Source organism: Meleagris gallopavo, chromosome 10 (genome assembly GCF_905368555.1).
Source record: "Meleagris gallopavo chromosome 10, MGAL_WU_HG_1.1, whole genome shotgun sequence".
In the NCBI taxonomy this organism is placed as follows: Eukaryota; Metazoa; Chordata; class Aves; order Galliformes; family Phasianidae; genus Meleagris; species Meleagris gallopavo.
Genome location: NC_139413.1, coordinates 27,131,380 through 27,155,384, shown reverse-complemented (window position 1 = coordinate 27,155,384; position 24,005 = coordinate 27,131,380). Strand labels below are relative to the sequence as shown.

Sequence of the window (24,005 nt, the reverse complement as noted above, 5' to 3'; positions counted from 1 at the left end):
TTTGGTTTACAACGCAACAATAAAATTTGTCTTTATTGCAAATAAACACAGTATTCACACCTTACAGTATTTTTTTAGATGCAGGATTATATTCACTCTTAGAGGCTCTAATATAAATAAGGAAGGCGCACGCATTTCATGTCTCACACCTTTTTTATTTCCTAAGCAGCGTTAATACATATTTTAAATATTGCGTTTACTTTGTTAAAACATGAACCTGTTTATGTACACTTGTTTGCAGTTTGAGAACACACACTATCAAGTCATCATTTGTACAGTAATAACATATAAAAAAATAATCACACCCTGGAATTTTAAACACCCACTGCCCTGTTTGCTTCGATCTAGAAGCTGCGCTAGTAGGAAAGGAGCCTCAGCACTGCAATAGTTGGATCAGGAAACAAACACCACTCTTTTAGTAATTGTCCTCAGCTGCTTTGATTGGTTGCAGTTAATTTAATAGTATAACCTTTAAAAATTGTGGGGCGAGGTAATACTTTATCTTCACTCCTCATATTAAGGTTCCAAAGCAAGCTTAATGAGAAACCATTATAAAATCATACTGCTAAATAGTATCTTAACTCACAATTGAGCCTATATAATTATATCAGTGTTGCAACTGACAATTACTACTGCTGTATCAAACTCACATCTGAGCAGCGCGGTGTACGAAAGGTAACTCACAATTACTGCATTAATTATTATTTGGGCTTAACGGTGAACCAGGTCAGAGCTCTGCCCTCACCACATGTAATAACACGGTCCCAAAACCCATGGCTGTGTGCCTGTGATAGAAAAGCAGGGCGCTGAGCTCTGCTCAGGAGATGTCCCAGACTGAAGAACACGAGGGCTGCGGGTCGGGGTTGGGAGCAGCTTTTTAGGAGGTGACACCAGGACCCAGGCACACATCAGCAGAGCTGGCTCTAAGCAGTGCCACCCCTCTGCACGAGGCAACCTTAACATCATCCAGCTAGTGGTGAACCACAATAATTAGTACGTACGTTTAGAAATGACATTTTGAAGACTATTAACATATAAAACATTATCATCTTTATGAAAATAGACCAATTTCAGCACGGCTTGCCTTTCTGGAGGAGGAGGACACGTTTTATTTTATTTTTTTTTTTAAAGACAAGTGTTCTCCTGGACAGCTGCCAATAACCTGGTGGGAAATGTCCTTACAGCAAGACAAACTCCTCAGTACTAAATCTCTTTAATCTTTTCTTTTCATCCTCAGAGAAAAGGTCATTTTCTTCATGGAGTGGACTGGAAGCAAAGTCATAGTCTCTGGAATGACCCTTCACAAAAGTAAACAATGGGTATTTTTCCTTGGATGAAGATTTCAGCATCTACAATGCAAAACACACACCAGATAAGATGTCACACCGGGAATGAAGAAATACAGTCAGTAGTTATATTAATCTAATTATGGCTGTGAAATGGACAACGTATCTTTTATTATTTTAATTATCATATTAGAACAAAGCATTGCACATGCTAAACATCCCCTCCTCCTTTTAAACAAACATGTCCTTCTATTTCTTCTTCTTGTGACAGTGAAAAAGCCACTCTGATTCCTTCATCTTTACTGTCGTTCAAAACTTTCCACTTAATTCTAGTTTATTATAACGGCCTTTGGCTGTTCTAAAGTGAAAGCTGGGGAAAGGGCAAGGAGATATGGCAAAGGCGTACGCTGAGTAACAAGCAAAAGCAAAGGAAGAGTAACAGATGAGTATTTGCAGAAGAAAGGAAAAAAATCGGTCAGGAAACAAAGCATTTGTAACTCTTATGAGACCAGACAGCCAGATACAAGCCCTGCCATCTCCAGGGACTGAGTGCCAGCCGGGGCAGTGGGAAGGAATTCTGAGCCCTGGGAAGGCTGTGTGCAGGCCTGTGAAGTAGCGGGGTGGGCTTAAGCCAGCTCCCAACTGCACATCTGCAACAGAACACAAACCCAAGTCCTGTGGATGCCTCGTGGAAACGCGCGCTCACAAGGATGGGGGGAGCAGCGCACCGCCACTGGTGGCACCTGCGGAGCAGGGCAGAAATACACCTGCACCTACACTGCACTGTCTGTGCTGAGCTGCCCTCAAACTTCCTGCTCTGCAGCTACCAGGGACATTGCTGGCCATTTACCATGTGAGGTGGGGAACTATTCCACACAGAGCACGGGCTGGACAGACAAGAAAACGCCCTGGTTGCTACAATTAATATCAAGCTCCACCTCATTCAGCCATCACCAATAATAACAATAATGATAAAAACACAGGTGAAGTCAGGTATTCAGCTTTTATTAATTTTATAAAAGAAAACTGTGCCAAAGTATGTATTTTATGACTTTGAAAAGGCACCAAAGAGTACATTTTGCAAAGTTCACATTTCTAAGAGTACTTCACACCAGCCGTTCTGGAGATCTGTAGCTGGGGTGGGTTTATAATATGGAAAAACAAGGAATCCAGCTCTAGGACGTTCTTATTACAGCTGAATCTGCCTTTGGCAAAGATAACGGCCAAACTCAAGAAAAATGGCTCCTGCTCTGTTTTGCAGGGATGCCTTATGTGGTACAAAGTAAGCACTATAATTGTAAAAGTAAGGGCTATAATTGCTGCAATAATTCTCTAACAGGGGAATGGCAGTGGATAAGTCTATTTTACTTGCAAGTTCTTCAAATGCCACTGGGATGGGATTTCTGCAGTGTTTTGATAACCATCGATATTTTTACTATTTCAGTGTTCAAGTCTGGATGCATTTTCTTGTCCCTCAATCTACCAGCTATTTAATTCCAAACTAAATTACAACAGCTAAGTAACTGGCAAGCACAGAAACAAAGGGCAACTTGAATGGATTTTCACCACTTGCTCAATTTGGGCCCCGGATTTCAGTGCCTTTATTTCTCTGTCCCCGACTACGTGGCCCATAGGGTTTATCCTCAAGCAATACAAGCAAAACCTTTTCTCCCATCTCTTATTAGCCACAAATGCAGCAAGAATCTGAGTTTGTTAACCTTGGCTGCACACAGCAAACTGAGTGCACTGTGCCAATAGTTCAGGAGTTACAGTGCTCAAATTGCAAGAGGAAATGCAGAAGAGCAGGAAAAAACAAAGCATGTGAAGGACTGAAAGACCACAGAATGTTTTTCAGATGGCATTTGTTTCTAAACTTTCCTCTATCATCAAAGTGCTGTGTCTGAAATACACTGATACAAAATAATGTCATTAACGTTAGAGGGATATGAGGAAAACAGCTTACACAGATTTAAGTGAGCTGTGACTGTTTTCACAGCAAATGTGCAGGGAAACAAAAGTACTTCATCCCGAACTCAAAAGGAAAGAGGAGAAAGAAAAGGAGAACTTCCAATGCATGTGATTTTGTAATGAAATTTTTTACCTCTCTATGTAAGAATCAAAAGAAACAACTTCAACATCAATCAAAATCTACCGAATATTAAGTTTAAAATGCTGTTTTAACTGTAATGCTAATGCCACCTAACCAGGCAATCAGAATGCTGCACGAACATTCATTCTTTGTGTGGATGTGGTAACTGCTATGGTTAGAATATTAATATCATGAACATTTTTGCTGCTCTGGAATCCTTTTTTTAAATCACAAAACACTGTTATTTGCTACCGCCGTTAATACAACAGATTAGTCAAGCATTCATACGCTGGAATAATCAAGAAAAAAAAAGGTCAGTTACCTTTGGACCTAAGTAAACCTCCACCTGTGCAGTCCAAGTGGAAGGACGGGATCAGACACATTTACTGGGTGATACCTGACTTCAAAACATTGTCACCGAATTACAAACGCGCCGCTTTACATTTCAATGCAATCAGAAACAGCACTTGGGCTAACAAGAAATAACACACAATTTTGACTCGATCAAATACTTCCATTTAAAAAAAAAAATTCCTCCCGAGGGATTTCGGTGCCTTTTAGAAGGCGCTGCGGGGCGCGGGGCAGCTCGGCGATATTCTCACTTCAATAGCGCCACCTCGCGGAGCCGCCCGGCCCCACCGATGCCCATCACCCCCAGCTTTACCTATCGGTGAAAACAGATGGAATGAGAAACAATCTAGATCTCTCCTGATTGTGAAAGCGGCAGTAAATACCAAGAAGAGAATGATTCCCGCTGAGCACAGCTGAGCTGGTTCTCTGTCTTACCCGCACGCAGCTGGGCTGCAGCTCGGACACCCACCTTTGTTATTTCCTCAGAAGCCTTCTCAAAGTCCTGCACAGTTCTACAGTAAAATCCTATCGTGCAGCTCGGATCCATTTTTTTGAATGACATCTTTTTGGGAGAAGGACAGTGGAATGACTGCAATGTGCAAGATTAAAAACCATCAGATAGATTGTTAAGGTTCAGGATAGCACAGAGCTAAACATTCACTTTTTCTTCCTTAATGAACAGCTTTAACATACAATCCCCTGTATCATGTGTGTTAAAACCCAGCAAATCCTTAAAGTTATTTCTTCCCCCCAGTAATTCTGCCCCTCTCCACACGCTTTAGGTGTGCAAAGCCCCTTGCAGAGATGCTGCATTCACCAAAGTTGCTGGTGGCACCGTGGTAGTTTGACATCTCTGGCAGCTCCGAGCAGTGCTTTATGAACATTCCCAAGGCAGAGGAGGTGAATGTTTTTCTGCAAATTGAATCAGTAACAGCTTGTGCACTATCTCACAATTACTGCTTTACTCCCACCGCCCATTGCCCCTTCCCTCCCCCAGCCTCTATAAAAGCGACATAATGGCATAATCCAACCTCTTCTATTTTCCTTTGGTAAATGAAATGGGTTAAGAAAAAACAAAACCACGCACACACAAAAAAACCCTGTATTACAGTAATCCACAAGTAGGAAAAAAAAAACAAACAACAACCAAACAACCAAACAAAAGCACGCTCTGCTTTATAAATACATATTTTTTCTTAATGCAGAATCTCTTTCCATGACAGATGATGATGTGACAGCCCTGGGAGCTGATGCTATCAGCAGCCGTGGCGGAGAAGATAAAACAAACAAGCCCAAAGCACCCTCGCCACTCTTCTTTCTTTCGCAGTATCTGAGAGAACAGACACACATCTGCCATTCACCCCGGCGGTGCTGTGTGCTCACTGATCACAGGAGCTGTGGTTTTGGAGAAGCCGAAGTTAGGGTGTGGATTCACGCCGGCAGCACAGCAGCAGCCCCGGCTCCGAGGCGGCGGGCACAGCTCGGCACTGCAGCTACCAGCACCGCGTCCGCACGGCGCTGCAGCACAGCGACCGCCCGACCGAAATGCAGGTTTGGTCACCAACTTCTGATGGGGATCAGCATCCCCCAGTGAATATTCTGCTCTGTGGCCTTTCACGTTTCAATACGAGCTGCTGTGGCACGGCGCTGGGCAGCGCGGGGCTGACACTGCAACGCCGGGGCTCTGTTAGCAGCACCAGCACGGCTCCTCTGCACAGAACCACAACTGCTACAATGCAATTCGACTGCAGCAACAGCAACCCCTGACAGATAACCTCAAGCAGTCCGTAGATTAGAAACCCATTTCGTAGTTTTAATATATATATTTTTTTTGCTAGGCAAAGTCAATCTACGGAAGACAGCAGCACCGGTTACCTGGTGTGAGAGCATCTGACACTGTCAGTGTTACACAGGGATGGCTGTTGCTGTTTAATTGTTATTACAAACCTGAGAGCTGTTTCTATTCAACCTCTGCTAAAAAAAACAACAACAAAAAAAACAATCTAAGCAAAGATTAGAATTCATATTTATCCAGGACTCATTTTTTTTTCCCCAATTCAGGTTTTAAAAGCAGAAACTGAAGGCTGAATCTTCCTTCCTGAGTCACCAAATCCATAAATGCTTTACGTATTTATTCTGCCTTATGTCTCACATTTCACCACCAACATTCTGACTGCAGTTGTGCTGCACTGTTCAGGGCAGTATTCTTAATGCTACACAAATCACCACACAACAAAGAGAAGTGGGGAGGCATTTTTTTTCCACTCCTCCAAACAAATGGATTCTGGAAGCCAATACAGAGTGGATTGATTTCCAACTTATTCTGGACAATTTGTCAATTTTGAAAATACTCCCTACAGATAAATCTAACAAGCAACTATCCACACTAAGAAAGCAATTTCTGTTTACTTTTGACATTTCTGGACAAAGATATAATACTATTAAATGCACTAAGCATTAAATTGCAATATATTTTCCGTCTGCAGAAAAGCCTTACAGCACGATCAAGCCAAGCTGGCAGCCTGCGTGCCTTCAAAATACATTTTAAAACCTTCTTATTATTTGGAAATTCATATCCATGCCAGCCTGCAGCATAACGTGCAGAATTAGGCACGGGAACAGAAGACAAAAAGATTTGTATTTTTGGTATACAGCAGCCTGGCCGCTGAGCTGCGGTGCGACCTTAAGGAAGCCCCTTCAGCTCCACATTCCTGTGCTCTCCCCACCTTTTGTCTGCCTTACCCAATTAAACTGTAAAATCTTCAGAGAAGGCGCTGTATTTTACAGCAGTTATTAGCATTAAGGGGCAAAGATCTTGGTTATAATCGCTGGCTGCTGCCACAAAGCAGCAGCAAAATAGGTGGAGAGCCAGGACTCAGCAACTCTCCTTTCAAATATCTCAACAGGGAAAATCCAAAGATATCCCAGACAGAAACTTGTATTATTCTTAGAGATATTTTCCGATACATTTGGCTGAAACTAAAATAGCAACCATGTTCCCTTCCTGAATTCAGAACCCTCTAATATTCTAGAGATCCCTAGAATTCCACATGGTAAGTCATGCCTGTTACAGCATCTTGCTAAGCACTGATATTGAAAAATATGTTTGCTTTAAGTCAGCCCTAGGATTTCACACTAGCCCTGCGTAAGCCCTTTGATATATGCAATCTCTTTCCCTAAACACTTAATACTTTTTAATGGTGTTTTGATTAAGGTATTGTGATCAGCTTCTGAATATTACCTCCTTGGAATTGGTATGTTAACAGGTATTTCTTTTCATGATAGTAATTAGAACACTGACACTCATTCAATTGTTCTCTCTCAGTTGAAGTTAACTCCTAGCTGCTATGTAAACCAGAAGCCATATGACTTCATTGTACACCATTTGACTTGCATTCTCAGCGTACCAAGCCGATTTAAGAACACCTATTCTGTTTTTGAGCTGTGAGTTCAAGAGCTACTTAAGACAAACTTCCACTTTTTACAGGACTTTACTGCAAACCTTCAAGAATCCAATGTGAAGTGATAGTATTTCAGGGGGTGACAGGCATACGTATGCACCCTTTTTCCTTATTTAAATGCAGCTTGTTTTTTCCGAAGCTGCATTTCCACTTTAGGCGTGCATTTCCAACTTGATAGGAGCTGCTTTGAGGAGCCTGGGAGCTCAGGAGGAAGTTGGACAGACCAAGATCAAGGAAGCAGGATGTACAGATGGCACTGACTGCTTTTACTGCGAGTACTGTGGCTATTGAACTTGTGCAGCTGATAATGTTTTCCCATGGTGCTTGTAAATGGAGTCCTTTAATAACCTCCTTGAAGCTCTATCTATTTTCAATGCAAGTTATTTGGAAAGAAGTTAAAGAAAAGGGAAAACGGTACAGTAAAATAAAGAGCGTGATTTGTAACACCCAGGCACAGACACATTACACCTACTTGCACCAAGAAAGTCATGGCCTAAAAAGGGCTGGGAGGGAAAGAAAGAGCAACCCCAGTACCAACACCTTCAAACAGCTTGATTAAAAATAATAAAACTCATTAAAGAAGAAACTTCCAAACTGATTATGGGCACCTTGCAGCTTGAATTTACGATACAATAAAATTGTGAAAACACAAACAAAAATGAATGAACCCAATATATATCCAAGTTAATCAGGTTTGAGATCTCCAAATGCTGTTCCTTTTCTCCAATGGAAAAAATACATAAGTAAAGAAATTTAGTTTTGATGTTTTCCAATCACTAGAAATAAAAAGATGTAAGTTAATGATGTAAAAATTAAAACCTCATATGGCATTTTTAACCTCTGGTCATTTCTGTTGATTATAGGCCTATAAAGGAGGGCAGAACTTTGATAAATAACTCGTAACTGTAAAACCATAAAGATGCAGCTAGCTAGAACATCTCTAAATAATTAGTGTTTGATTCATATGGGAAGAAAACAGTGCCAGGTCTATATCCATAGTACCTCAAGAGGGAAATCCTTTATGCTGACATCTACAAAAGATTGGCAGTAATGAGGATCCATGTAAATCAAACTGTCATCTGCAAGGACAAAACAGAAGACAAGTAATTCAAAAAACACCTTATTATTACACTGCTTACAATCCAATTTCTATGCAGAACAGCTGAAAAAAACACCAGCAAGTAACTGCTTGCCAGGCTGATATTCATTGACTGAAGCATAGGTTTTTGCAGGACAGATTAACTTTTGCATAATCAAACATGCTTGTATAAGCAGAATTTTTATAAAGTGATGAGACTGTCATTTAATTTTTGGTGATAAAATTACTTTTACAAACATACAATTATATTCTGGAGTTTGCATATGAAAAATGTATTGCGCTACTTCATCCTGACAGGAAGAATATATTGCTTGTCATCTGAGCATCAACTACCAGCACTTAAACGAGCCAAAAGTAAATACGTAAATAAGAACTGCCAGATAGGAATGGCAAAGGCTCCTGAAGTTTGGTGAAACAGATAAATTATGCCTTGTTTATGCAACAAGGGAAATTAAACGTACATTTTACAGAATCCAATTACTAAATGAGGTAAATGACAAATGAATGGACTTTGGTAGATATGATGAATTAATAAGGTACTCGTTTTGCTATTTTAATCATGCTATTTCCCACTGGCCCTGTATTAACTTCCTAACTCTTAAAGAAAAATATTGAAGAGTCATAACATATTAAAATACTAACCTTGAAATCCAGCAAAGTAATACGATTGCTTGGGTTTGCCACCAATAATACCAACACAATACTCAAGGCTTAAAATACCCTACAAGCAGAACATTAAAGAATTAGGACAGTGCTAAACAGAAAAAGGATCAAACGGAATCACAATCTTTTATCTTCCTGTACTGTTTTTAGGCAGATCACTTTTTTTCTCTTCTTTACCCACAGCCTTCCCTGGTGCTTGCCATTAGGAATTCCTTTCCTGGCTATGTCCTCCTGCACATCTCCTGAGAGTTCCCAATCCAACCTGGATTATTAAGATAAGTACCTACAAAGGAAAATAAGTTGGCCTGGAGGTTCTTTCTGCTTCTCTCCAATATATTTCCATTTTCCTTGCTTTCACAAGGTTCTGTTTCTCTGTGGGGCTCATTAGGAAACTGCGTGCATCCAGTCTTGGCTGAACACAGCTCTCCGTTCGCTCCCCATCAGCTCCAGCAGGAGCTGCATTTTGCCAACACTGCATGCTTTGGAAATGGAGCCCAACTGTTCTAATACAATCGAAGCCCAAGACTGTTAAATACTCTGAAAAGCGAGCAGCCTTTAAAAATCAGTAAATCATGGTGGCTTTCTGGTGGCACTGCACAAACCTTGGGTTCACCGCTTGGACGCTGGCCCGAATTGGGACAGCAATCCAGAAGAGAATCATGTGAGCTAAAAGGAAATCTCCATTAGCTGGCAATCATACCCATATCCTCTCCTCTAGGATATCACCCATTAAAATTATAACCATTACATTATCATTGTCCAAGCTGGGAGAATTTCTCTCAACAAAGTGATTGATATTTCCTGTTCTATTAAGGCCAAGGCTTCTTGTTGAGATAAATTTTTCCTTACTCAGACAATGATAAAGTAATGGAACATGACAAAAATTGTTGTATGCCTAACTTGAGACACCAACAAAGTCAGCTTCAATGTATTTATCCAGCCTAAGAGAAAATGCTTATTTAAAATATAAATGAGAAGGCTTTTTGAGAAAATGTTCCCTGATACTTAAAGTTACAGCAGGTTTAGGCAGAGGAGAGGGAAAGGCTGCATCAGCTGACAACGACACATCCTCTGCCAGTGAAACAGGAGGAGAGCAAAGCTATTTAGGGTAATGAATAACTGTTTAATCTATGGACATTTTCTTGTGAAACTGAATTATAAAATATTTATCAATTTTCATCCATAAATATAAAATCCTTTGTAAAAATTACCTCTCGTATTACATTCTAAAATCTGCATTTTTAACTTTTATCCAGACCCCAAGAAATTCAGTCACTGTTCAGTGAGCAGTCCAGAGAGAGACTGGGGTGACTAATAGACTCAATTGAAAGCCCTCTTATCACACTCCCCATTATCAGCAACTGTGCAAGGCAGCGCCGCTCCTGGTAAGTCAGCAGCAGAACTCTCCTCGGTAAGGCTGGTGCTGCTAAGCAAACCTAAATGTGCCTGTGCTTGGAAAGCCAGTGCCAAGCAAACATATTTCATGCTGGCAAAAAAGCGCTTTCGATAGCTAAACTGAGAAAGCTCTGCAGGGCAGGGCTGGCTACAGACACCCATCAATCATAAAACCCAACATAAAAGAATTGGAGTCACTTTCCTTTAGCTGAGAAAACCTTTTGGAAGTGGCAAAAGCAACTGTTTGTTAGCTTACAAAGGAAAGCCCCATGCATTTTCCTGGACATGACTGATCCAAAGGCACTTTTGCAGTTAATGCTGGAAGTAAAGTAAGGTTGTTGTACATCATGTGTACAGCTTAACTGTGTCAGAATTAAGCACAAATGAACTGAAACTTTTCCCGAACCGCCTGGAAAGAAAAGGAATCAGGAAAGAAAAGCTATTTAGTAGATCATCACTGAAATGAAAGGCTTCATCTTTTTGCCTCTGTGCCACATTTTCCTGAAACGCTGTAGAGATGTGAGTCAGAACACATGGATGATGCAGCAGAAAAGACCAACTCTCAGATTTTGTAAAGAACTCGAGAGCGTGCAACTTAAATTCCTGTTCTAATACTTAGAAGACGGCATTTCCTACTGCATCATGGAGGAAGATAAAGCAGAAGGGCAAAGAGAAGAATCTCCTCACTAAGATGAGTATTCTTGTGCTCAGTGGGGACTGCCCATTGTATTACCATCCATCTTCAAGTGTTAACACTGTAAGTGGAGACTCCACTAAAAAAAAACAGGTTGGCAGAGACTTTCTTCTCCTCTCTGCTTTCTCCTTAAGTTTCACTTTTCTTCCAGTTCATTTTAATTTGTGGTAACCAATTGCTACTTTTGCATCACTGTGCTTAGAAGCATTCATCCCACTGGCCAGACAGTGAAGCAGTAGTTGAAGTTGAAGTAGTTGAAGTAATACGTCTAAAGTTGTCAAAAAATTCTATCCCCTCTCTCAAGGTGGAGAAAATGAAAAAGGGAAGGACAGGGAACAACCTTAAGGCATTTGGCATTTAAGGAAATAAGAAACAGAATAAGGTATTTGCTATGTTTATATTTTAAAATGCTGGCTGCTACTTATTATAGCACAACTTTGGCAGCATATGTAACTAAATTATCATTTATAATTTGAGCCACTGCATTAACGTCTTTTCTCCTGCTTCAGGAGTAGAACAGTTTTCACTGCTTTACCAAGGGACATCAAGTGCTCTGCAATTACGGCTCATCTTGTAATAGGGAAATTTAAAATCTGTAAAGTCAAACTTTACAACCTTCAACTGTAAAATCACCACCACACATTTAATAGGTGGAAGATTGCCATCGTGAAGTCTCCTAGTGCTCCAATTTGAAAAATGATTGAACTCTCATTTCATACCTTTACAAACTCTAGGTAGTCCATGTTTGTTCTTTCTCCACCGAGTCTCACTGGAACTAATATAATTACAGCTTTTGTGTCTGTTTCTCCAGAATCCATAAAAGAACACTGTCTGTCAATAACATCTGAACTGTAGACTGAAAGGAGACACAAAAACATTGGTATGTAAGACACAGCTTCTCAGGCACACCTACAGAATGACATCACTGGGTCTGACAAACTGTAACTGCAGTCCTTTGAAAATATCACTGTTCTCCTGAAATACAGCTCCTGAGCAACTCTGATGAAAGACAGTGTTATCCTTCCCTGTTTTCAGCAATATTTTGTAGCAATCAACTGCTGCTGAAGTAAGACACGGAAAATGCAGAAGGATGAGGTTAGGAGAAAGAGTAATTTAAAGGAGAAAGATAATTTAAAACTTGAGACACTACACTAACAGAAACATAAACATGCTGGTAAGAATAATAATCGATAATTGACTTTAATAAATATTTATGTTCACTGCCAGAAGTTAATACAAAGCAGTCACTGAAAATGAGTGAAAATACTTCATGTAGTTATTGTTCATTCCCTCCAAATTAGAAGGGACAAGAAAATCATCACAGGGCAAAGAAATGAGAAACAAACACAAGTTTCCACTGTCGTTTTAGGTCAGGTGAGGGCATACGATGAACCAGTTTCTGTTTAAAACTGGTGTGAGTGATTTCCCATGGAGGGTGATGTTCTCCATCTTACCAACATCAGCTGTGACATACGGAGCATTTCGGGCGCTAAACACAGCTACTAAAACTTACATCTGAAAGACTTAGTGTAACATTTCACCATGTTTGGGGGTTTTTTTCTCATCATTTTCTGCTTCTGACCATCCAGAGCCCTGAGCTGCTCTGCCCATTGTTGGTGACTCAAAGTGCCAAGCTGCAGCACAAGGAAGGTTACCTGCACCACTGACTGGCTCTCTATCCTCCTCTCATCTCTGAACTCAAAGCAAAAAGGTCTTCTTCCTATTCTGAGGTACTGGTTCAGCATTTCTTTTTCCCACTAGGAAAATGGCTAAAAAAGAAACCCTTGATGCAAAAGAAAAGAAAATGTAAATAGCAAAGCTACTCTAATTGAAATGAAATATTTTTATCTTGCTTATCTTTCCTAAACCTAAACTTGGTTTAGGAAAGTAGATATGGAAGCTGTTAGTGGCCTATTATTCAAACACTGAAGCAGAATACAAAAAGGATTAATAAGAGAAGTGCTCAGGCTCCACAAATACAAAGTTATTGGAGGCAGACAGACTTCCTGGATTCTGAATTTCACTATCTTAGTAAGAAACCACACAAGCAATGTTTGAGGCTTTCAAGTTGTGATGTCTTAGTCTCAAAAGAGCAAACATCTGCCCGTATCAAGAACTCCTTTGTCTACATAATCTCATTTATATGGCTCCATTGTTGAGTTTTTTTCTTCCTTTAGGGCTTTATTGTTGAGAGCTTATGAAAGGCATAAAGAGCATCTACAGTGTTAGCAAGAATCTACAGTCACAGCATTTACCTGTACAATCCTGAGCAACATAGACTGTTACTCCCTGCAGCTCAGGGTCTCTTGCTTCTTCAACAGCTTTTCTAAGTACAAACACAAAACTATCATCTCAGGTTATAATAAAAATAACATTCAATAAACACATATTGTTTGATTTTTAGAAACACGTCGGGGTTTTTTAAAACTGGTGCTTTTTTATTTTTATTTTTTAATTTAAGATGCCTTCTGTTTCTGGTCAATACAGATGCAGGGAGATTTTTAAAAACAGAAATCAAAAAAGCAAAACGAAAAAAAGCAAACAAAAATACACAAGCAATACAAGTGCAACCCAGATCTGGTATACATGGTAATGCTTTTAAATAGATAGCACTGCCTATCTATTTAGAGGAAAAAATGAAAATCACACACACACAACCCACAACAAAAACACCCAAACATTACCTTACAGTGAAATTCATATTCAAATAACTAAGATCTTTCCATTTAGAACATTTTTCTGTCATGTGTATTGGCACAATAAAGGCTGAATTTGCTGACAAAGAGATTATTTGCAACTTGATAGATCTCCTTAGTTGACCTCAGTTCATATAAGTGGCCACACATCGGCACCCCTTCCCTCCTGAAATAAAAGCCAGCTCATAAAAAGCTACAGGATTTTGCCAAAACTTTCTAAAAGATCATTGCAGCATTAGGCTGCCCTCAGAGGGATAAGAGTAATGCAGCTAAAAACAAAGAAGCAAGTATATGTCAGTAGTCTGAAGCATGATTATTATTCAAGGACAATATTTGTAAAGGAATTAAACTCTTCAAAATACAAAATTAGTCTCTGGCTTCCAATACATGCTTGCATTAAATGGTCACTGTCCCTTTGTTCCACCTTTATTCTGAAGAACTGTTTGATACAGTCGTTCTCAAGTGATGGGAGTGCTGTACATTGTAAGTACTGCTAGAAGAGAAGTGAGATCTGGGAAAGGAATCCTGGGTGGTGCTTCAGATCACCACTGAGTTTGTTAGATGGATGCTGGAACAGATGTTTTTTTCCCCACAGACTAGGGAAATAGGTTACTGCAATTTAAAGCAAGCAAAAGGAGTTCTGACAGTTTCTATTACCAAGAAAAAAATTCAAGAAAACACATAAATAATGCTAACCTGTCACATCACTGTATGTATTTGCATGAATGCACATACACACACCACAGCACTTCTGGGTAGCTTTCACCTGAGATGAGTCTGTTTCTATACTAAATAGCAAACTGTTCATCGACATATAGAGAAACATACAGACTTTGACTTCTTCTGCTTAAATGACTTATTAGAGATTTAGTTTATAGGTGAACTGGTATCTAATAACATAAACATAGATTACAAAAAAAAAAAATCTGTAATATTCAAAGAAATGGTATAGAAAGGCACCATAGCATGGAGAAATTTGACTTTCCACTTTTTTTTTAAGCCACACTGAATGTCACAGACCCTTTACTTTTACTGTGATATAATTATAATATTAATAGTCCCATACATTTACAGTTTCACAAGAATTTGATATGTGCAAAGAAATGCTGAAAACATCAATTTTAGCTCTGACATTTCATTACACTATCAGTACATTACAGCCCCCAGGTTACAGTATAAAAAAAAAATCTATAATGTTATGCATGTTCCAAGGTTGAAAGAGTGGTTAGTTTTTAGAACATTTCACTCAATGAAGCTCTACTTAAAATGAAGCTCTACTTAAAAGCCCAGGTTTGGGAGAGACCTTGGGACTCCTACTGCCCAATGGACAGGAAAACAGGAATGTAGGCTTGTGGTGAATTAAGACCAAACAGCGGTGCTGAGTTTACTTCCTGCACCTGCTGCTATTTCCACTCCTGCCTCTGAAAAAAGCTCTCGAATTGCTGCTGATATGGACATTTTACAAAGCCAATAATGATCAGTGAGATGTTCAATTAAGCTGAAGTAATCTCATGGTGCTCGGAAATGCTTCTCCCATAATGTGCACAGCACTGTAACAACAAAGAATAACCATACTTTACCTTAAAATGTGTGCAACAACTGCAGGCCCGTACCAATCTCCAGCAATTTTCCCAGACTTCTTTCCATATTCTATTAGCTGATGTAAGCCAAAAGCTGCCAACGGAGAGTCGCCAAACCAAGAAATTATTTTCCTGTGATAAACTTCATCTCTCATTTCACCATCACCGCAGTTTCTCCTTATTCTCTCCTGATGGTTTGACAGGATCCTGGGCTCTCTTTCTGCTGTAAGTGATGCTTCCAGCGATGCTGTCAGCTTCTTAACTGTGTGGGCTGTCCAGGATTCAGAATCTGAATTTTCAATGTCCAAGGCATCTGGCCAGACCCAGGCTGCAGGGGGAATTTGAAGATGCAAGTTAGGCTTAATGTTCACTTCTTGGTATAATCAGCAAAGCACCCTCCTTTCTCCCCACAGGTTCTCCAGGCTAACAATGTTTACTTCATACAACAAGATGCAAACAGTGCTAACATGTAAACAAAGAACTGAAATGCAACAAGATTTGCTTTTATCTTCTGCTAGAAGATGGGAGGAAAGAAATACAGCTATCAGAAGTCTTGGCAAGCAATTTATGCTGAGATCACAGGTCAGACTGTGTGATCCCACTTAGCTACCATATAAAAGACTGAGCTGATTACAAGGCACAGAACAGTCTCAGATATTTTAAATACAGAAATTAGCTACTAAGTACCACCTAAACAGTTTCATTCATGTCAAACAAGAAGTTTCAAACTCTGATCTTTATTATAATGGTTTGTCAGATATTAAAAAAACAGGCAAGACTGGGAAAATTCTCATGTAAAAACAAATGCTGCTTCTTGGTGCAGCATCAAAGCAGACTGGCAGAAAAATACACCACATTTCTTTAGTTAATAAATGTGTCAATTCCTAGGTTTACCTAGATAACGAGGCAAACACATTTAAATGTTCAGCACAGTATCTCCAGCGTGCATTTCTAGTAAGAGGTTTCTCTAACAATGCATCTTCCCTGTCTCGTTCCTATTAATAACATAATGGTGGTTCAGCACATCTAGGGAGCAGTAATGCTTCCCTTGTCAGATGACTGAAAGTCTCTCCCACAAGTCTGAACAACTATTTGCAACACAGAGGATGTGAGGAAATCTCTACAACAGTGACCTTACTGTTAGATCAAAAACCATTCTGAAATCTTCAGCGAGTGCCCCAGAAGGTGGTGGGCAGGCTGCTGTGTGCTAGGAGGGAACAAACCCTATGGATGAGGCTGCCCAGAGAGGCTGTGGATGCCCCTCCATCTCTGGAGGTGTTCAAGGCCAGGTTGGATGGGGCCCTGGGCAGCCTGGGCTGGTGATAAATGTGGAGGTTGGTGGCCCTGCATGTGGTGGGGGGGTTGGAGCTTCGTCATCCTTGAGCTCCCTTCCAACCCTGGCCATTCTGTGATTCTGTGATTCATTCTGCGAGGCACTTTTGCCCAACAAGACACATTTCAGCAAGGCTGCCATTACAGCAGCAAGAAGAATCTTTTCAAATTCAGAGAGCAAGAACTGCAGCCCTCCATGTAATTCTTGCTGATGTATCCATGTAAACGTCTATGAAACAAAAAGGAAGCACAGTGACAATTGCATTTTAATTCCAAAATCCTACTTAGGGCTCCATATGGTCACAAATACTGCAAGACCATACATGGTCTTTTCCAGACCACTTCCACTTTTGTACATATTTGGATTGCCCCAGAAATATGGCACTCTGGAATCACCACATCACTTTCTAAACAGAGACTCTTTGGGGACAGTGCAAGGAATTCTTTGTAACCATTGACTTGAAAAGTATAAACCTGGGGCTTTTTTATTTTGAGCCATCACAACTCATACTCACAGGAAGCCCCACTCAGGTTTTGGTTTGCATTTTTTAAAATGTATGTATAGAAAAAAGTTATATTGAAGGGATTTGTATTTCTCAGTACAAGATTTTCAAACATTTTCACATTTGCAACCAGTTGAAAGGAATAATCTTAATGTATGTATGTTTTATGACTGAAAGTATCTTCAGTGAAAGGAACACTCAGTAAGCCAAGCTGACATTTCAGTGATGACACTGCCAAGAAAGACAACTTTGTGATGCAGCTGGCTTGGGACTGTGCTCACAGCTTACATCATATTTGCACAGTAAGTACAAAGCATGATCAAAACAGGCTTTCAGAACTATCTGCTACTAAAATATTCCTGAGGACTACCGAAAAGCCTAGTCAACAATAAGTTGTATTCTAACTAACGTGCCTCGATGGCTTCAGGCCCTTCTCTTGGATCATTTTGACAACAAAAAGTGGTGAGAGAGGATAGGAACAGTTCTTTGAAAGGGGCAGTCTGGTAGGTTATGAAAGGGACTGAGGGAAAGAGGATGAAAAGACAAGGTGGGTAACTGCGAGAACCAGAAATAGCCCTGGGCAGGACAAGGCTCAGCTTAGAAGAATGGGGCTGGCATGCATGCTTAGCCTTTGAAAGCAGAAAGTGTTCCAAGTCTCCTAAAGCTAGTTCTTTCAAACAGCTGTGATTGAAAGAGTATTCTGAGATAGACGAGGAGGGGAGAAAAAAAAAGAGAAGTACATGGGGAAAGGAAGGAAATGAGCTAGTGAAAATTTCAACACAAAGAATGATCTATGGAAGTTAGATTAAAATCCTTCTATTAACTCAATATATTAATACTAGAAGAAATTGAATAATGTACAACTTAAAAACTGATAAAAGAACATCACTTTTGCTATAGCCCACAGCTATGGGCTGTGGAACTCATTTCCACATCTTCAGTTCAAGAAACGAGGAAGTTTCAAGAGAATTGGACATTTACATGGCTAATAGCAATACACAGGTATGGGATCACAATTTCTGCTTGTATTTCACTTCCAGTTTCCAGTGTCCTTCTTTGACAAAGCCTGTGTAGGGAACTGTTGAGTCACAGCCTGAACCACTGATTGAGCAGCTGGGGAAAGTCAGCCCTGGGAGCACAGGTGAAGGCAATTCAGCTGTGTGACTGGAGGGGGTGGAAGCTGGCTCCCCATTTAGACCTCATTTAAGGACTGACTGGCCCTGGGGGAGGATCTCTAGTTGGAGATCTGTCTTTGGTGAAGCTTCTTCTTGCAAGCCTAGCATCTTCTGATACAAGTGAGTAATCTTCTTCCCTTTCCTTATAGCACCTCTCTATCACCACACCAGTCCTCCCATCATCGCACCTTTGTTGTAACACCTTTCCCATTGTACTGATTTGTCCAATTGCTACACCCTGCTACTCTCCTTTTCAGAAATGGAAGAGCAGATCAGCTAGAGCAATGCTCTGCCACAACATAACAATTCTAGTATCAAGGAAAAGAAGTCCAGAACCAAAACTAGCTGGAACTTCAAACTCTGGCTGTATGGAGACTTCCATGCTCCCACCAAAACGCCTGTGCTTAATCACACCAAATACAGAGCTCCTTGCTTGTAACTTACCTCTACCAAGGAAATGAAGCATAAGGCCTTGAGCCAGCAACATCTGACCAGTTCTGAGCGTGCAGCCCCAGCCACAGTCTGTTGTTAGTGCAGACCCCTTTATCTGAGGAAACTCCTCTCGGTAAGTCAGCCATATTCTAGAAATGAAATCTTTACGAAACTCCTCAACATTTCCTGAGATCTCTGTGTTGATTTTATCAAAGTTGGATCCCTCTGTAGAGAGTTCACCAGATTCTGTAAAGCAAAGCACAACTTAAGTTAGAAGTTGGTAATGGGACTTCTGTTACTGCGATGAAAATACAATATGCAACAATGTAATTAGAAAGATAGGGAAAATTGGAAGAAGTAACAATTTATTTAAATACAAGGAGGGAAAATTGCAGAGTAAATACATTAGAAGTGTGCTAGCTGGAAAAAAAAAAAAAAATAAGAGCCAACAAGTGTCAATGAAAGTGCTTACCTACAAGGAAACAAATGCTTAATTCACTTAAAGGTAAGTAGTCTAATAGAGACATTCAGGAAAAAAAAAAACAACTTTGAAAACTGCATTCTAGAAAATGATAATGAAGGTTTTGGAGTCGCTCTTCATATGAGAATTGTCCCTGTGTATTATTTTTAGAAAATGTCAGTTTGATAGGTAAATGAAGTGTAATTTCGAGGGCTGCTATTTACAGAAAGAACAAGACTTCATAGCAAAATGCAGATAAAGCAGGTTAGGATGGGTTGCATTAGTGGTGGTGTTCAACATAGTTAAATGTAAACTTCCTAAGCTTTTCTCATTCACATTTTCTCATTCACATTTTGAATTTGGTAATCATTAAAGAAGAATCCTTAGAGAGGATTAAAAATATATACAGAGTTCTTGCCAAGTAAGACTGAAATGTGTTATGTGACGGCTACGTACCATCAGATTTGAAGTGGTAACACTTTCCCAGCAGAAAGACTGGAGAGTTTCTACTGAAGTAAGTTTTTGTTTTCAATACCCAACCTGAAATAAATGCAGAACAAATACAAATCTGTGAGTGAATTACTTCAGTAAGACATTGCTGGTAGCATTTGATTAAGCTGAAGGTAAGCCCCGAAAGAGGAGTACAGAGTAAATGCACTGAAATCAGGTTTCACTTCCAGAAAGATGGGTAATATTACAAAACAGAGATAAGTGTTCTGTCTTAAACTTAATGCTTATCCATATATGAGCACTTGAATGCTAATGCAATTGTGCTACTGTGCAGAAACTGTTGGGATACAGAGGTGCTAACGCTGAGTTCAAGTTGCTTTGTTTTGACTGGGAATTCATTATTGTGTGGTTTGATTTGGTGGAGTTTCCACCCCCTACAATAACATACAATAGGTTCTACGTATGATCAATGGAAATGCAAGGCTATTAATTTTCCTGTAGCATTAACTAATGATGCTTCATCACAACATTACACTGCTTGGGGAAAATTCCTTCCATCCAGTGGAGATGGGATTTTGCCAAACACCACTTCTCTTACTGTATTTCATGTTGTTCCATGCTGACATAAACTTCGATTTGATCTTTTCCACTTCATCTGTCCCTGTGGCCTCCATATTCAAATTCCAGAGGAAAAGCCATCGCTGTCTTGCAAGACATTAAATTCTGCTACTGTAAAAACAAAAATATAAATGTATCCATGGAACAGAGAACACAGGGCATAGTATCGCTGCCTGCACATGACCAGAAACAGTAATAAAGTTGCTGAGAAGCAATCACATGTTCCATGAATAAATAATAACAACATTTAATTCCAAACATACACTAATAAAATTACCATACAAAGCTAAATAAAATATAATGTTCTCCAACAACTCTCTGTTGCACAACAAACTGATCCAGGGCATATAAACTGTGCTAGTGCACATGTATGCTCATTCCAGTTTGCAGAGCAATGAAGAGCTGTATTTCTCTGAACAGAATAGATGCTATTCTTTCCTGTAGAGAAGAATCCAGGAAGTATCTTTTTCTGCTGTCAGAGACTGAGGGCACTAACAAGCATACGTTGGCATGAGAAACTGCATTAGCTTTAGATTTCTAATCAAGACTTTCCTAAGCCACAGTGTGTGTACGTGGGAGGAAGTGACAGCTACAGAACGTGTTTTGCTGTGTACATGGCAGAAAAGAGTTACCAACAATGTGTGCAATGACATAATTCTGAACAGAATGAACTTGCCAGAAGATGAGCAGAATACTGCCATCAAATCCATGTGTAGTTTACATCCCTTCCAAATACCACCTGCAGTGCAAAAAGGCTCTCTTCTGATTGAATTGTGGGTTTTTTGCAGCAGTTCAACTGTATCACAAAAGTGAAAGAGGTGAAATGGTGGTGAAAGGCACTGCTGTGCAGATCATTCTTGTAGAAAAGTGCTTAAACTGTATAAAAGGATTTACTGACTCTAAATTGCTGAGTGGAATTTATTGATGTTATACGTAGCCTCCTTATTTTAAACAGAGAATCTTCAGCTGTATCTACCTTTCCCTGTGTTGTTCTCCATTGAACTGGGATCAAAAGCAGATGAAGACACAAGCATTATTACTTCTTTCCATTGTGAGCACGTTTTCAGTAAGTGAAACTTAGCTGCTGATGGCATGATTCCTACTGTTGGTATCTCGGTGAAGAGAGGGTAAAGATGTTGGGGAGTCACTGTCTTCAGAGCCTGAAGGTACCCACGTGAATGCACTGTTCAGAGCACTGCAGGTAGGGCATGGAACACAACAACTTATTGCCCAGGCCTTCTCTAACATATTGTTTGTTATTCTATTATTTTATAAAAATTCATCAAGAATTTTTTGACCCAACAAGAAGCGCACAAACATGTGGGAACACTGACGGTTTTCTGCTCTTGAGAAATAACAATTGGCAAAACCCAATAAGTTGATAAGCTGTGAATTAAGCTGGGTTTTTGTGGGGAAAGAAGAGAAAGACAGTTAAAGGTTGGGACTTGATTTGTCACCTCCCCCACCCCCATTTTTTTCCTTTAAGGAAGAAAAGGCTGCACAGATGAGCAGTACTGACTAGCTGGCCAAACTGGTGAGAGCAACGTATGCAGGAGGTGAGGTGTGCTTCCTCTGGTCAGTGCTCGTGATGGATCAGAGATGGCCATTTATGTAGAGACCAGTGGTTTCCACAAAAGCTAATAACTGTAAAAGCTTCCCCTGGCTAAAATTAGGAATGGAACAAACTCTCCTGTTCCTAAAAAGGGCTGAAGGAAAAATGATGAAATGAGAAAAAGCTCATTTTCCTTTAAAGACAATTTTCCATTAAAGACAACGCGCTGTCATCTGTGCACATCCTTCTTCCAGCCCCTTATGGTGTTATGCTAAACACGTGAAAAGGATTCTAAAGAAAAAGGCTAACATGAAATAGCCAAATCTGTTCTGCTTGAAAAATACAGCCCTCCCATTAGCACAAGAGCTTCACTTCCACTGAGATCAATGGGAGAAGATGGCTGTGAATACGGACCTGAGCCCACCGGGCGCAGTGCAGCCCATTACAAACCTACAGCTGCTGGTTTATACTGGAGCTGTCTCACGCAGAACTTATGTGGGACGCTGGATGGCAGCGATGGCTCTCGGGGTGAATTCCATCCTGTGGGCTGCTGTTCCCTGCTGCGTGCAGGGGGAAATTCTTTACAGAGAATGGTAAGGTGCTGGAACAGCTGCCCAGAGAGGCTGTGGATGCCCTGTCCATCCCTGGAGGTGTTCAAGGCCAGGTTGGGTGGGGCCCTGGGCAGCCTGGGCTGCTCTGAAATGTGGAAGTTGGTGCCCCTGCCTGTGGCAGGGGGTTGGAGATTCATCATCCTTGAGGTCCCTTCCAACCCTGTTATTCTGTGCTGGGCTGCGGGCAGCACAGTGGCTGTTCGTTGGGGTTTTCCCCGTACCTAGTGCCAGCCGAGCACCCCGAGAAGGCTGAGTAGCCTCTAAATAGCACTACACCGTTTATTAATTAAAGAATGACGACCGCCTCACTTTTTTTTTCCCCAGTCTGTACAGAAACGGAATTTGTGCAAGGACAGCGAGCGCGATGCCCGCACAGAACGCCCGAGGGAAGGCCGGGAGGCCGCACGGGACCTTCCAGCTGCAGGCGCACGGCGGGGTGACATTTCCTAAAGGACGCGCGAAGCAGAACGGCGCGTAGCCGCGCTCCGTCACACCGTCATGAGACCCGCTCGGACCTCCCCGCACCGCCTTCACGGCGGAGCCGTTCCCAGCCGGCCCGAGCCTCGGCACCGCGCGGCCCCGGCCCGCCCCGCGCTCACCGCTGCCCCCGGCCCCGCCCGAGGGTGCGCGCGGCCGCCGTTCCGTTTCGCTTCGCCCCCCTCACCTGCCCGCGCTCGCCTTTCTCCCCCCGCAGGCGCCTCGCGGGGCGATCGACGCTTCTCCGCTCGCGCCGCCGCAGCGCCGCGGCCCTTCGCGGCCGCCGTACCTTGGGGCGGAGCGGCGGCCGGCACCGCTGCTCTCTGCTGAGCCTCCGCCCCGGCTGACGGGCGGGATGGGGTCCGCCGCTTACCGCGCGGTGAGCCCCGTGGCGCGGCCGGCCGAGGAGCGGCCCGCCGGTGCTCAGCCGCGAGGGGCGCGCGAGGGACTACAGCTCCCAGAAGGCGCTGCGGCGGCGGGCGGCCGAGCCGGCGGCGCTCCCGCGCGGGGCGTGCCGGGAGCTGTGGTCCGGCGGGAGGAAGGCTGGGCTGCGGGCGAGCCCGCGGGAAGGCGGGCGCAGGGCGGGCTGCGCGGCGCCTCTCGTCCCCTCGCGCCTACCCGCTGTAGCTCCAACGCAGCGACGCGACTCCAAAATCCTCACGTTCTCTGAGGGCTGATGGGATTTAAATCCCTTGAAACTTAAGTGCACACTAACGCTGTTAACGCTTTAAATCGCTTTTTAAAGTTTATGTTCTAAAAGTACGTAGGGGAGGAATCACGCCTCTCAATTTCCTGAGAGGAACAACCTGCTGAGCGGTTCGTTGTATCATTTCATGAAGGCGGTTCTTCATCAGTTCTCAGCTTAAAAATAACCACTGGATGTGTGGGAGCCAATGTCTCCCTCCCACCCCTACCCCAACCCCCCCCCAAAAAAATCCAAAACACCAAAAGAAACACCAACAAAAACCTGCAGGATGCAGCTTAAATTTCATATCCCATTTCGTATCCCCCACTGCCCTTGAGTAAGGCTGTCCGTGCACTTGGCACTGCAGCAGCACACCTTTGAGATCATGAGGAAAAC

The 24,005-nt window shown here is 41.7% G+C and overlaps 1 protein-coding gene across 5 annotated transcripts; it reads right to left on the bottom strand.

Moving 5' to 3' along the window:
- On the bottom strand, positions 1-23,453 carry ATG4C (autophagy related 4C cysteine peptidase). Of its 5 annotated transcripts, XM_085231515.1 has the most exons (12): positions 23,112-23,453; positions 21,261-21,286; positions 20,265-20,392; positions 19,673-19,756; positions 18,769-19,002; positions 15,315-15,642; positions 13,294-13,364; positions 11,758-11,894; positions 8,929-9,007; positions 8,190-8,266; positions 4,196-4,315; positions 1-1,349 (listed from the first exon to the last, which is right to left on the bottom strand). In XM_085231515.1, the coding sequence occupies exons 3-12, from the start codon at positions 20,338-20,340 to the stop codon at positions 1,179-1,181; spliced, it is 1,377 nt and encodes a 458-aa protein (XP_085087641.1). In that variant the 5' UTR covers positions 20,341-20,392; positions 21,261-21,286; positions 23,112-23,453; the 3' UTR covers positions 1-1,178. The 5 variants fall into 5 exon arrangements, with proteins under 5 accessions (XP_085087641.1, XP_085087639.1, XP_085087638.1 ...); XM_085231513.1 differs by lacking the exon at positions 21,261-21,286 and having other exon boundaries at positions 20,265-20,395; XM_085231512.1 differs by lacking the exon at positions 21,261-21,286.
- Positions 23,454-24,005: the final 552 nt, after the last annotated feature.

Bases quoted from the DNA above. Each gene is read 5' to 3' on its own strand.
- ATG4C (XM_085231515.1), bottom strand. From the start codon at position 20,340: ATGGAGGCCACAGGGACAGATGAAGTGGAAAAGATCAAATCGAAGTTT. The intron at 19,757-20,264 runs GTAAGAGAAGTG...CATTTATTTCAG, and splicing joins ATGGAACAACATGAAATACA to GTTGGGTATTGAAAACAAAA. The intron at 9,008-11,757 runs GTATGAAATGAG...TTCTGCTTGTAG, and splicing joins ACTACCTAGAGTTTGTAAAG to GGTATTTTAAGCCTTGAGTA.